Below are 15246 nucleotides of genomic sequence, written 5' to 3'. Positions count from 1 at the left end.
GCTATTTTTATGCTCGCTAGAGATATACAGGGTGTCCCATTTTATATTTGTCAGTAAAATATTTCGATACGACGTCGTTTCAGAGAAAAATGTTTCAGACAAAAGTTTTTATGACTTCAAGGGGGACATAAGATGCTGCCACTGATTTGACCTTGGGTGCACCTGTCAAGGTTTATGTGAAGGTTAACCTCACATTAATAAAGCACCCCGAAGGGAACAGAAACCTACTACGTCCACGCCGTTGTTCCTGGGTAGCGCCAAAAGTAGGATAGTTGATAGAACGGTACACTTTGGGTAATGCAAATGCCGGCAGTATTGTAACTTGTAGTTCTCATAACTCGAATAATATTTAACGAAACAATACTTTATTATAGTGTTTTGAAAAGCTCTCGAGGTAAGCTACAAGACTGTATAATGAGAAATAAAGAGATCCATTAAAAAAAAAGTTAACCTTCACATAAACCTTGACAGGTGCACCCAAGGTCAAATCAGTGGCAGCATCCTATGTCCCCCTTGAAGTGATAAAACTTTTGTAAGAAACATTTTTCGATACAAGATTTGGTTTATGTGTATACTTAAATTATAAAACAGTATACTTTGGAACGCTGTAACTCACTGAAAAATGGTCCAATTTCAAAAAACAAAAAACCGTTGTATTCGCCTCATTGTCAGCTACAACTTTTACTTACAGAGAAAAATCGACTTCCATTTAAAAAAATGGCCGCCATGATGAAATCTCGAAAGTGGCGCCATCTACAATTAAATTGAGAATATCATCATCTTGCCCCCTTCGAACCAAACGACTTTTGTCTGAAACATTTTTCTCTGAAACGACGTCGTATCGAAATATTTTACTGACAAATATAAAATGGGACACCCATATATATACGAAGAAGATTCATAAAAATCCGTAAGAACTGCGCGTTACGTGATTCGATATAACAACACGTACGTCCAGTTTAACGCAATGTCGACTGTGTTTATGCTGACTCTGCTTTATATTCGCTAATATTTATGCAGTCATTTTGCATTCGCAGCGCGGCGATACGGCGCGCATTTACACGAATTTATTTTCTCTGCCCACCGCGGTGATATTACTGCGCAATAATTCGTCGCCGATACTTTCGAAGAATACAGCCGGCAGAAACGGTTCCGGCGACAAAATGATTACGTAATGGCACCAAGGGTCTCAAAGGTCGCGTTAGACCGCGCGGAGAAACTGCAGGTAGTAAATCGAGGTAATCGGCTGGGAATAAGGCGACGGCGCGTGTCGCCGCGAAGTGCATTCCGGCGAATACATTTGTATGCAAATCCGTGTTTATTTCCAGCCACGACGACGCCGTCACGCCGCTGATCCGGCGAGAGGAGGATCTCCTATCGCCCGTGCATGCGCGTGCGCGTTATCGAGGAATAGTTCTGTCGCGATTATTAACAGATTATTTCTATTTTCGGACAGTAGTTATTCGCAGATGCCATGTCGCGAGGTAAGTGAGGAAATAAAAGGAAGTTGTTTTCTAGTCGTAGATTTGTCCTGCCACACTTACACGGTGCGTCGCCGTGTGAGTGCTGAAAAACCAGTTCGTTGTGTGTTAAGCAAGTTCTCTCAAGAAAAATTGTCAAAATTCTACTATTAATTCCATACATTTATAATTTTGTCATAAATTATTCAGAATTTATAAAGAAATCATAAATGTGTATGAAATTGATAGAATGACAATTTTCATAAATTATTATTTTTATGATATATAATTTTCATAAATTAAATATCATAAAAATCCACGTGTTTACTTGAACAACATAATCCATTTAAACTACAAACATGTGAATTTGAAACATAAATAGCATAAATTCTCCTCAAGGATATGTCGTTGCGTTTGTTGCGCTCTCAATAGCGATGCGTTGCAATGGACTGTACGTACGGACAGTGGACAGTGCAAACTCATTATAATGAGTACTGACAGGGTGAAATTTCTCACGCAACGAAAGTTGAGAAATCTTCTGTTGATGCGCGGTATCGAAATGTTGCCGAGTCAATCGAACGTGACGTCATAACGCACTTAATACGGAGTGATTATCTAACTTCTACTGTAATCCATGCATACAACGTGCATATCTCATCCGAAACGCATGTATATATGTACGATCCAAAGTACATCCGTGCGTTTTTCCAATAAGCGAGTATTCATTAATCATGAACGTGACTATTGAATGTTTGGAATAACATTTTAATTAACTGCCGAGTTTGTGGAACGGCGCGTTCGATGCACTGGATACAATCTCACGCGTGATATAAATATATATATATATATATGCGTCAATAAATAATAATATAAAGTAAATTATAGTGCAATATAAAATTCTTCGAAATTTATGATAGGACAGGTAATTAATCGGGGATAAAATGATAAACAACGCCACTCGCGTATGCATTCTATATTCTAATATTTCTTTTAACAGATTTCCGTTTACATCTGTCTAGGTAGACAATCTAAGTTGTATAATGTCATGGCTCACGTCTATATATTTCGATTTAATCGCATTTCGTAGAATACATGTATATCAGACTTTCTGAAGGCGAGTTACAAACTATATGACAAATAAATAAATAAATAATTAATAAATAAAGTACAATTGCCCGAGATTGGCCCAATGTGAAACCCGTAATGCAATTTATCGTGTTAGTTTTGAACGGCAGATATTTCGAGCGATTCGGAGTCAATTTTCTCCTTAGCAAAAATATCAATGGAGAAGATCATTTAACGTAACATATTTTCAAAATCTTAAGATTCTATTGACATGAATTTCATTTGAAATTAAACAAAGATTATAATTCCGGCATCAATTCTTTATAATAAAATTTGATTTCTCATTCGTTAATCGCCTGGAAACCATAGATGTCTGTCTTGATATTTCTGTCGGGAAAAAAATCTGCTCCGAATTTAAAAGATAACGCACAGTGGAAGTCGGACACGGTGCATATCTCTTTTAGACGTTACTTTCTCTCGCGAGTGCGTTGCCTCTCGTTCGCGTTATCTCAAGCGCGAGAAGAGGCGATCGACGCGCACCGTTTATTAATGCGAATCCAGTTACATCCGCCGAAAGTCTTCGTGCGCGCGGCTTTCGCAATCCACCATGACAAACAGTACCATAAAACGATCGGGCGACCATACGCGTCGCGTTACGCGCCTTCGATCCTCGTGATACTTTGATTACGATCGGCGGTTTCAGTTGGACCAAGAGGCGGCAGGAGCAATTTAAGCGGCAGGTGCGGCAGGCGGCGGCCGAAGCATCGACCTGGTGGCTGAGGAAAGCTTCTGCGACACCAAATGCGCGATGTGCGACGACCTCTTCCAAACAAACTCCCGCGTTCTATCGTGGTCGTCCTGGCTCTCCACTCGCACCTGATTCCAGAGAAACAAGCTCGGCTTAATGCGTGAATGTAAAACAAACTTGTTTACGCCAAACAAGCGGAAACGATCAATGCGTTTTGAGAGAGGAAGTGACTGATAATGGCATCAAATTTAAACTTCAGGTATAGTCAACACTATTGTTTCCTGCGTGAGCAATAAATATCTTTTATCTTTCTTTTATCTTTCCTGGAATCTAAAATTGCACAGAAACGGAAATGTTATGTAAACCGACAAGCGATGGACACAAAATATACAGGGTGGCCCATTTTAATTTATACAGTCGATTTTTTAAAAAACTAAAAGAGATACGAAAAAATGTTTCAGACAGACATGTCACGATTTCGAGGGGGACATAAGATGATACCATTGGTTTGACCTTGAATAGTCGTTTGAAGGTCACGCGAAGATCACCTTCAATTTCTTAAGTTGAAACCCCAACTTTTTATTGCAGATTCTTATTCTCCATCGAAAAGTAAGTAACTTTTGTCTGAAACATTTTTCCGAAAAATGTCATCTTATGTCCTTAAAATGATCTTCAAGATGAGTTTTGAGGACATAAGATGACATTTTTCGGAAAAATGTTTCAGACAAAAGTTACTTACTTTTCGATGGAGAATAAGAATCTGCAATAAAAAGTTGGGGTTTCAACTTAAGAAATTGAAGGTGATCTTCGCGTGACCTTCAAACGACTATTCAAGGTCAAACCAATGGTATCATCTTATGTCCCCCTCGAAATCGTGACATGTCTGTCTGAAACATTTTTTCGTATCTCTTTTGGTTTTTTAAAAAATCGACTGTATAAATTAAAATGGGCCACCCTGTATATCCCGTACATAAATGGAATGGGTTGCAGAAGCCGCACGGCCTGCAGCTGAATTCCGCCTCGAGCTGAGACACACAGTTCCACAGTTTTTCATCGACGTACCTGTTTAGGTTGCAAAACTCGAATAGAATGTAGTGTCGCTGCACCGCCGTGTAACACGCGCAGGCTCAATTTGCCGGACATCTCGGCAGTGGTAGCAGTCGCACTCCTCAACTCCTTCTTCGCTGCCCGGCCAAACTCCTTCTCTACCTTCAGTACCAACGGCCCTAAGCTAAACTTCGTCTTGATCGTCGTGTGATCGCTCATCATATTTACTGACACGTCGCCCGTTCTCTGTAGGGATGCCAGTCCGTACAGTGTGGCCCTCGCTTTCGGTTTGCTCTTGGACTTCGTCTGAAAGTTGAAATAGTAAACTAATCGATTGCGCCTTTTTTTCATTTTTAGATTATTAGTCGGTGCGTAAGTTCTTGCCGATGGGTCGTTGGATCGCCTCAAAAGATGACTTTTTCTTTCGACGTGGTATTTGCCGAAAAGATATGGGAAAAAGTATAAAACGATGGTAAATACTTTGATTGGTTTATCGATGCTGTATCGATTGTTTCAATTGAATAAAGAAAAATTGTAAAACTGATAAGAACTTATCCACTGATCTGATACAATATTTGTGGTTTTTTTAGTTACCTTGTTCTTGTTGCTGCTTCCTGAGCTGCCATTTTGGACTTTCGTTCTATTCTTCGTTCGCTTGCGATTGTTCTTGTTGGAATTTTTGTTGTTGGACGTGTGTCTGTTGCTAGATCTTACGCTCGCCTCCGTGGGAGATTCGACTGCGACCAGCGTGATCGGATCTTTTTCGGTTGCCTGCGTTATAAGCTCAGTGATCTGCGTTACTTTCTGCGAATACGAATTGTACATGTTTATTGAAGAGTGCGTTTAAGTAGTAGATAAGATTCTTGAAATTTAATTTTTATGGATTTAAAATATCTGAAATTTATTAACAAATTCTAATTTGTTTGGCAAGAACAGAACCAATTTCGAATTTATTCAAGAATCTATTACTCATCATTAAAATCAATTTGCAATAATCCATATAAATTAACAAAATTGACAAAACGAATTCCTACAGATCATACCTCGACTTTGTTGTCTTTGTCGCTTCTCTCAGTGACAGCGTCAATCGGCCTCGAAGCACTCTTCTTAACACCAGTTTTGTTACCCTTTCTCTTGGCTTTACTCTTGTTCTTGTTCGACTTGGAGTTCGTATTCAGATTTGTCAGTTTCACGGTGACCGGCTCGTAATTTGCGCGTAGGATGTTGTTGATTTTACCGAGGATATTATCGACAAAACGATTGTACTTCGCTACGTAAATCGCTGGCACGTGAGCGCTTGGTTCGGATTCCATAGCACCTAGAACGGCGATAGGAATTGCGTCAATCTCAGTTTCTACTTTCCCGGATATTCCTCGCGAGAGTCCGCATGATAGCGTATTATCCGTAATACCAGCTTACATCCTGAAATCGTTGAAGTCACGACACTCTAGCGCGTTGAAATACATAAGCCTTTTCCCAAGAATGTCGCATTTTTAACAAAAATACATCATATCGAAAACGAGTCTGACTTTGATTTCAATTGTAAGACATGTTATATCAGTTTTATAATTTTAGCAATCTATTGAATTACACATTACTGTCAGCATTACAGCCTGTGCTTTCAAATAGTAATCTTTATAATTCTATACATGATCAGCTTACGAGCGGCGAATCATCGAAGTAATCGAGACATCCAAACGGACCCGGAAATCGCGTCTATAAAAATTTTCAATTCAAGGAAATTCCGAGAGAAAGAGAGAAGAAGGAAGGACAAAGAAAAGAACTCTTTGAGAATGCGCCACCGCCGCGACCTTGAAACCACTTTTCGTGAGGCCATCTCGCCTTCTCGTCCGGGTCATTGACCAGGTAGGACGTAGCCGCGCGACATTGCCTTCCGCAGACCCCGGTGCGATGTCTCTGGGTTTTAATGAAGGGAAACGCGTTCCCCTGCTTTAGAGGGAAGTCCGCGGTTGCCGATCGAAGAGGAGGAGCCTACTTAGAGCGGCGACAATGTTAACGGTATATTGGAATCCTTCGGCGTGGCCAAACTGGTCCCCGATCTGGGCCATGACCTCGTTCCTTGCTTATATGCTCACCTACAGACCCATCTAGTCGTACGCATTCAACACACAGGTCCATCCAACTTCGTGTGCTACCCGCCTAAAAGCTCTCCTTCTCTCTTCCCCTCTCTCTCCTCGGTCGTTGCACTTGCAACAAGTAAGCATACTTTCTTTCGCAGTCACGACGTGATGAAAATTTTACGCTACGGACAATATCAAGGCCGTCCACTTCGGGCGGAGGCGGTGAACGCCTTGATGAACGCATTGCAATCCCTCAATAAAGAACGCGTGATAGTAATTGTTATCTGTACTCTGAAAAAGTACGTTACAAAGAGATCGTAAGTGCAACGCATTAAAGTTTTGTAATATTTTGTCGAGCAACTCTTTTTTCTTTTTGCTTAATTATTCGAGAAATTTTATTAAATACCATTTAAAAGAAATTCTCCTTTTCAATAGATTTTAGTATTTTGAGAAACAGAACGGATCAGTCAGACCCATACACGCAAAACGGAGGAAGTAAGAGCGACGACGTACTAAATCACGTTTGGATGCGCCTCGTGACCGGAAATCGAAGGACATCGGCTTCGTAACTTCGGCAGTGGGTCAGGGTCACGGTTGGAGGAGGAGACTCTTCCTCCTCGTATACCTGTACACGCCAGTGCGCGTTCTCCGGGTTGGTGGCCTCGTTTCTTTTTCGACCGGTGAAAGCCGGGAAAAAATTTCAACGCGGTCGCACCTTTGTTGGATTTAACCCGGCAGTCATGTAGAAAGTTAATTGAACGTGCCGTGACGGCCGATTCCCCATTCGTAAGAATCTCCGCTCGTAAACTAATACGCCGGGACGTTCTGATCGATATCGGAGTTGGACCTACGACGACGTTAATCATCCCTGACCGAAGTTTCACTCATGGGTCAGCGATGATTAAAATCGACATCACAGCAGATTCCGATGTTAATTATAGCCTCGAGAACCGAATTCACCCAGATCTCAACGATTTCAGTCGCTGGCATAAATACGCAATATCGTATATCACGACAACGAAAAATGTAAAGCATAAAGAATTAAAACTACTAGAGATATAACTAAAAACCAATTTACATAAGCCATTCAAATTGAATGGATTAATCTACGATAGAATAAAAAACAAGAAAAATCTACGATAGTGCATAGTACGATAGTAGTGATAGAGAATAAACCAGATTTTCCTTCTTCGTTCAATGGGCAACTACCAAATTTTGCTTATTACTATAATAGTTAATTAACTACTAATAGTTAACTAACTACTAATTCTATGTCTACTTAGAGTGATTCGGAAGAGGATGCAAGGAGAACAAGGAGCATAGATGAAGGGATAAGATGATGGAAAGATTGTGCTACTGTCCAGGTACAGTCGATCGTCCAGAAAACCGTCCACCAACACGCGATCATCTACTGGCAAGTAAAAAAGGTACAGCTGAAGCGACAGCAGGCAAGGGCGGCTACGGTTTCTTGTGAGAAACGAGCGACGAAAAAAGAAGCAAAGTAAGATCGGAAGCTAAGTTGAAAGAAATCTAAGAAGAAGAAGTGCTACTATCAAGTGCATTCTGCAAATAGCCAGGTGGGTTACTGCACGTCACGTCACGGAAAACACGCCCTTTTCTCTAGCCGGAGATCGATGCTACCGTGGAATTCAACTTTCGATGCCGAGAACATCGGAAAGACGATCTTTGCAGATTTCTCCATGTTTGTGCATCGAAAATTGATTCGAAGCGGATCATATCGACTTCCGGATCTCGGTCGCGAAGGAGACTCGCGCAATCTCGTTTTAAGTTCTATATTTATCGAAGGAAGGAAACAGAGAGAACTCACGCGCGTATCACGAGTGTATCTGGACATACGAACACGTACGACTGATTTGACACGACTGGACGACGATGGTGAATGAAATAAAAAGGCGGTACACATAATTTTGTAAAAATAATAAATTATTTGTATTTTGCAATCCAGAACGGACAATGTCTTTGTACAAGTCTTGTTCTAGAGTAGAAAAACATCGTAAGAAAAAAAGAAATCTCTCGATTCTGTTAGGCGCGCGCGCGGGAGAATCGACACCATCATCGATCACGTTTAATCCGGCAGATGATATGCTACTTCGATGAAAATTTGATGAAACAAAGATACAGTTTGACGCACGAAATTACTGATAAGTTTTTTACACTTCGATGAAAATTTGATGAAACAAAGATACAGTTTGACGCACGAAATTACTGATAAGTTTTTTTACACTGTAAAAAAATAAATTATTGATATCTTTGAGAGATATTCTTGCCACTGCCAGATTAAGCGTCTTATCGCAAATTCAAGACGGTAGGCGTAGGACGAGATTAGGTTCTCGTTCTGATTTTCGACGTGAGCGATCTTGGTGTCGCTTGACCCTGTAGACGAGATTAAATAGAGTAATCTTTAAGTATCTCGGTCTTTCTTTCCCTCTCATACACACGCACTCTCCCTTTGTTCTCTTCCTTTCTCTTTCTCCCTCTTTCTCTTTTTTCATTTACTTCTATGATCATCCATTCGATCGACGGCAAGTTGACACATGAACGTTGGAAAAGGGGATAAATACGTGACGTGAGGTCACCAAGCCAAAGCATTTCAATGCCATTCCAAGCAACACAAAAATCCAAAAAATATCTAAAGATAAAACGGCGACTGAAAAGTATTAAAAAATATCTAAAAGACGTAAACATTCGAACACCTTTTAGAACATTTAATAATTATATATAAAGGACGTTCTTTAGATATTTTTATAAAAAGTTTTTTTGGAACATTTGTGTCGCCCGATAACTGTCTATCTGTCGTATGAAGAACCTTGCGCAGTCTTCGATATTCGTGACAACGACTCTCCCGAGTTAATCAGGGAACCGACAATTATATATATATTCCATCAACGATGGAAAAGCATAAGCGACTTGAGGATCTATAGTTACACTTATACATTCTTTATACAATTATACAGAGCTTTGTGCTGAAAACAACGCAAGCCCAATCGAGAAACTACGAGAGGCAAAAGATAGAGAAAAGAATAAGATAAAAAGGACTACACAAAGAGACCGAACAAACAGTCTATCGTGCGTTGCGACGTGCGATGTGACTTTATAAATAGAGGTATTGCCGTTAATAAATACAATAAATAACTAATGCTAGACGCGATTTTTTTAGAGCGTAACGGTTGGTCGTGCCGAGCGTCGTGTGAAGTGATGGAAAACGAAATGTTAAACGCTCGACGGTATCGGTAGATAATTGATTATCGGTGTGCAATGACCTTCTCGTGGGAAGAAACCTCTGTACGAGGGGATGAACGAGGTCGCGGGTCATCGTCGTCACTGCTGACGACGGTGAAAAGAGCGCGCGAGGTCGTAAATCACGTTGCGCTTGCACACGCAGTGACGTTCTCGACTTTAATTTAAACGCTCTTCGATGCGGATGAGACAATGGGAGAAGAAGAAGAAGAAGTAAAAGATGGTGAAGAAGAAGACGAAAAAGAAGAAGAAGACGAGACCGATCGCGCGGGCGATTTGCGCGACTTACGGGCGTGCTTGGCGCTATGTTTCTTGGTCTTGCCCTTGAACTCACGTGCGTGCCTAGCGCTGGCGATGTTGGCGATGTCGTCCACCTCATCGTCGTCATCGTCGTCGTCGTCGTCGTCGTCGTCGTCGTCGTCATCGTCGTCGTCGTCGTCCTCCTCCGTGATGTCCAGATCTACGTCGTCGTCGTCGTCATCGTCATCGTCGTCATCCTCGTCGCTCGTTGAGGCCGGAGCGGGCGCTACGACGCCGACGGGCGACGCCGGCGCCCCGAGAGCGTTGACTGACACCGGATTCGCGATGGACTCGGCACCTTCGAGCGTTGACTCGTGTACGTTGGATGCAGCTTGGCCTTCGGCAATACCATCGGTCGTTTCCTCATCCTCGTAACTGGCGGAATCATCCTCCGAACCAGCAGCTTCGCCTATAGCCCCAGCGTCTTCCGCAGCTTCCTCGACGGCAGCCTGGTTTAGATCGGCCGCCACATTGAGCGGTACCTGCGGCGAAGCGGCCGGAGCCGGTGGAGCTGCAGGGGCGACAGGCACGGCCGCAGCCGGAGCGGGTTCATCCTCGTCATCGTCGTCGTCGTCCTCTCCTGTAAAGCGACAACAGAATATTTATATATTAAAACTGGTTGCACACGCATACTTATATTACGATATCGTTAAAAGATCACCGAGATTACTCAAGAATGCGATATAAGTACAAAATGGGAACATTAACAACGATGCTGAAACGTAGTCCATACGACCATATTGAAAAATACGCTAGTCTCAGCCTTATCCAAGCTCTCGCAAATTCAGAAATTCGTAATCTTATTCATTCCACGTAAGCGATAGTTGGAAACTCGGATTATCTTTCCGTATCCGTATCCAGGTCAATGCGAAGAAGTAGCGCGTAGAAATTTTTTTTGAGCCGAGATCGCCGTCAATTTATGTTAATTTGGACGAGTCGAAGTACTTTGTACCGTTACAACGAGCGTGCAAATAAGAAAAAGAGGAGGAAAGAAAGAAATTCTCGAGTAACACAAAGCTCTGTGTTTGTATAACGGTGTGTGTCAGTTTACAAGATTTCCTATTGTTTGATTCGATGGAAAAGAAATTGATACGATACGTACATACACATCATGTACACAAGAGAAAAGATGTCGACTCGTTCTTCAATTGAGTCTTACTGACATAACTTAAATAATGCAAATTGTTTGATAGAAGAAACGTAAATTGGGCTTTTATGATGACTAATAAAAATAATTAGGAAATTTAATTGATTATTCACCTCCAAGTATATCTTCAATGAAACGTTCCAGGTAATCGCCATCATCATCGTCGTCATCGTCGTCATCGTCGTCATCGTCATCATCATCATCATCATCACCGGTGATATCTAGATCGACGTCGTCATCATCGTCGTCGTCGTCGTCATCGTCGTCATCGGCAGCGGCAGGGGCAGCAGGCGCCGCGGGTGCTTGCCTGCCCTTCGCGATGACACTTTGACTCGACACCGTGCCGTCAGCGATCTTGGGCACCGGCGAGGTGAGTGCCCCTATCGCCAGACAGCACAGCAACGTCAGCACTGCCACTAGTCTCATGGCTCTGCAACAGCAAGAGGATATAGAATTAAAGATCCGCGGGTCAAAGGGAGCGCGATTAAGTTGGAGCGCCGTGTGTATCATCCAGGATCGCCGAAGATACCGAAGACGTCGCCAGTGACGGTGATAACTGCACGATGACTCGCTTACGTTATCCGTCACGGGTGACACGTGTGCTCGTCGGAATGCTACTCGCGTCGGGGCACAATATTGTATATAAAAACGCGATACGGTGTCTGGCGACAGCGAATCAACCGTTAAGGAATCGCGCGCGTCTTTTCCACGAGCTGGCTGCAGAGGAGAGACACTTCGCGACCGGCGATTGGCGAGAAAGATGAACAGTTCTCACACGATTCTCGGTTGGCGTGCGTTTTTCGAGTTTCGGATATGCGGAGATGGCCGCGGGATGAGCCTTAGGCGAGCCGCCCTGCGAATTACTGGCTAAGATTCTCAACGGGAAACCGAATAGCACAACAAAGCTTCCGAGTACGTCACACGAAGAGTACCGGCTACCCCACTGTATTAGCCGTTGCACACAGTATCACTCAACCCTTAGGGAGATCGTCTCTTCGATCGTCTCTCAGATCGAGGGGAGCCAGAGGAGAGACCGACCGGGGAGTCGGTCAAGGTCGCTCGCGGATCCGGAAATCGGTCTTTCTCCGGCTGGGCGATTGTCGACGATGGGGGTGGGTGGTGGACACTGCTTTCCACTTTACTGGACATCCGAGCACCATAAGACTCGCGGGATCCTTCGGAGACTCACCTCTCTCTTTCTTCCTATGTTTCTCTTTTTGTTCTCCTATTCTTCTTTTCTGCGTCTTCTCGGTCAATCGACACGATCGACGACGACGCGCGTATACGTCCGTTCTATCACCGATCAATCGATCCACCGAGCGGCCCGGTGAGAGTGTTAAAACAGACGAGGCGCCGCGATGCGACCCTTTTATACCGACCCGCACCTCCACCTCCTTTCGTACTCTTTCGTCGTCCTCCTTCTCATCGTCGTTGTGCTCTTCCTGCATTCGTTCGCGCCGCACCAACTTACCTACCTACCTACCTACCTACCTCTCTTGCTCTCCACGTGGCCTGATCACGCGTTTTCTCCCTTTCTTGAGACGTGCATGCGTGCATTGCGCGGGTGCGGAAAACACGAGGGATGAGCATACAGATTTTCTTAATCACTTGCAATAGCGATGAATTTCCTTTAACTGGTATATGCTCCTCCTATATTTCTACATTTTCTACTTTGAATTTTTACATAAGCACTTTTGTATTTCTTATGATAAGTTAAGTTTCGTCATGCGCTAGGTATCTTTTCAAGTATCGAAAATTGCTTGGCAAAAAGAGAGAGAGATTGAATGCCAATCACTAAATAAATGAATCTGAGATAAATCAGACGTGCATTAGAAGATTATTGTCACTCTCGCTCCTTCTGCGAAGTGTTTAATACTCCGCTTGAATGACGCTGCTCGTTTGCTGTACTACTTTCACGATAAATAATGCATTACCCGGATCGACATAAGTCGGGATAGTTTGCTCGATGATGAGACGGCTAATTATCGCAGCTGCTTCGCGTGTGGTTGATTGACGCTCGGTAACGCGTATGGATCGTAAATGTAAAATGATCGTATCGATTAATTGAAGCATTATGCTGCTTATGTCGTATGGATTTATTGATAATATTGCGTTGCAATTTCTTGTAGTGACACGAATGAGCCTCTACATAATATTCCGTGTCCTTATTAAATCTATAGAAATCTATTACTATAAAAACTTGCATATATTATATAATGTATAATGGTTTAAATCTCGAAAAAGTCAAGTTAGCAATCGATGTTCAATTCCGACTCGGTAAAATCAGCTCTGGCCGACTCCGTATTTGCATCTTTCATTGCACTACTTGCCGCAATATTTGCTTCGAACTTTCCTAATTTTCTTTCTATAACTTTCTCTGCATAAATCTGGCAAGTAAATTTTTAATACGTAAATAATAAATATTACGCTCATCCTTAGTATCAAATTAAAAGCTATTTATATTTTTCATTTATCAATTAAACGATAGTTGACGTTCTTTTCATGTTAACAGAATCTGGTCGCTGCTGCTGGTGCTTAAAGGGCTTAAAGCAAAAATTACAGAAATGAAACGTTCGCCTGGAGAACGAGGAGCGAAAGCAACACGCTCGATCATCATCGAGCCGGCCGCTCGTCTAACTGTAAATACCGGGCAACTTCCTCCCGCGGATGGCATAGCAATGGCTACCGATGGTCCGCCAGCATCCGCTCTGTCTAATGCCCGAAGCGGCGGCGTCGCCGTCCGATTTTTATACGATACATTCCAGTTTCTGGAACGTCGGATTTCACGCTTCAAGACTACTCCCGACGATCTTCAGAGATATGCGATATGCGATCTTACGTAGTATCTTTTTTGGTGCGTTCATGATATTATATTTAATCCGATGGACTATTGGGAGAGATTCCGATCTACGCAGACGATGCGAGACACCATAACAATTTTTGAAAGTCTGCGTAAACTGAGATAGAAAGTTAGAAAGAAAGACAGGCAGGAAGAAGAAAAAGTGGTACCGCGTCCTAAAAGGAACGGATATCTACGGAAGAAAAGAAAGAAGCGCGTCGAAAATTTAATTAGAGATTTAATGTGAGAAGCTGTGAAGTTAAATAAACTGGTAACTCTGTATCTTTTAAGTTTCATTCTGATTTTCTTAAGATTCAAGATTTAACTGTAATTGAGAAATATCGTGGAAGAATTTATGTTTCACCATAAATATCTTAATTTTTATTTGCCGAGAATATTTAATGATATCCTGAAGAGAGATTATTTTTGTTCTTTAATTCTTTTGGAAAGTTTACGCAGCCTTTCTTCACGGAGAGCGATGTTCCATTTCTACTATTATTGTGATGACCGATATGGATCTGTAAACGATAGACATCAATAAAGTGCGATTAATACTACTTGGGTGACGTAAATCACCTACGAGGTGAAACAACAATGCGTATGTGTGGAGGCTGATTACCTCACAATCGGGCTAATGTAATGAGAACACAATAGCATTACACGTCAATCAATTGCAATTGCATCGTACAACCAATTTCGAGATTCTCTCCTTGTAATTACAGCTGCAATTGTTTTTGTTCTACTTATGCATCTTTAAGTCATCTGTTTCTTTAATCAAGACCATTTATCTCAACAAGTACTCGGTAATAAATGACCTTTTTTGTTGCTTGTAGTAATTGCATTGTAGGATCATCATAAGATATAGCTAAGTAATTTTTTATATTAAAAATCCAATTGAGGACAAGTTCAATGGTGATGCTTTCTTGACGATGGGATATCATCAAGAACCGCTATCGAAAACAAAAATTCGCGAATGGCTAAATTGGCCTATAAAAAGGTTGTTAGAAGATCTGACTTTCTCTCGTAATTTGCATAATACACACCATTCATAATACACACGAGATTCATAAGCATGACAAGAATGCCTTACGTTTGACAGAAATAGAGAATAACTCTATCTACAATAAATTTCGTTTAAATTCCCGGATTATAAACCGAAATTTTTGCATATCCAATTTTCATCGAAGCTAGGACACGTCCAAATTCAACGAGAAATTTGCGACCGAGAGATAGTAGTTCCCAGGTAACGGCGGCAAGGCAGCCTGCACAGGATCCGGTGCGAATCGCTCGCTCGCGCGGAT

General features: G+C 42.1%; 1 protein-coding gene and 1 long non-coding RNA gene across 5 annotated transcripts; one reads left to right on the top strand and one right to left on the bottom strand.

The window, feature by feature from the left end:
* Positions 1–784: 784 nt before the first annotated feature.
* Positions 785–14502, top strand: LOC113562549. Of its 3 annotated transcripts, none has more exons than XR_003406969.1 (6): positions 785–1484; positions 3229–3532; positions 4678–4792; positions 4911–5011; positions 7685–7978; positions 13619–14502. It is a non-coding gene; the product is annotated as an uncharacterized LOC113562549 (long non-coding RNA). The 3 variants fall into 3 exon arrangements; XR_003406967.1 differs by having other exon boundaries at positions 785–2382; XR_003406968.1 differs by lacking the exon at positions 4911–5011 and having other exon boundaries at positions 786–2382.
* Positions 2418–12218, bottom strand: LOC105279546 (uncharacterized ENTR1 family protein). 2 transcript variants are annotated; one of them, XM_020031716.2, is made up of 6 exons: positions 11220–12218; positions 9949–10539; positions 5364–5638; positions 4915–5124; positions 4336–4626; positions 2418–3401 (listed from the first exon to the last, which is right to left on the bottom strand). In XM_020031716.2, exons 1-6 carry the CDS (start codon positions 11614–11616, stop codon positions 3255–3257), a joined length of 1911 nt encoding a protein of 636 aa, XP_019887275.2. In that variant the 5' UTR covers positions 11617–12218; the 3' UTR covers positions 2418–3254. The 2 variants fall into 2 exon arrangements, with proteins under 2 accessions (XP_019887275.2, XP_026828073.1); XM_026972272.1 differs by having other exon boundaries at positions 9994–10539.
* Positions 14503–15246: the final 744 nt, after the last annotated feature.

This window comes from Ooceraea biroi, chromosome 9 (assembly GCF_003672135.1).
Source record: "Ooceraea biroi isolate clonal line C1 chromosome 9, Obir_v5.4, whole genome shotgun sequence".
Taxonomy (NCBI): domain Eukaryota; kingdom Metazoa; phylum Arthropoda; class Insecta; order Hymenoptera; family Formicidae; genus Ooceraea; species Ooceraea biroi.
Note: the sequence above shows the minus strand (reverse complement) of the source record. Positions and strands in the feature narration are given on the sequence as shown.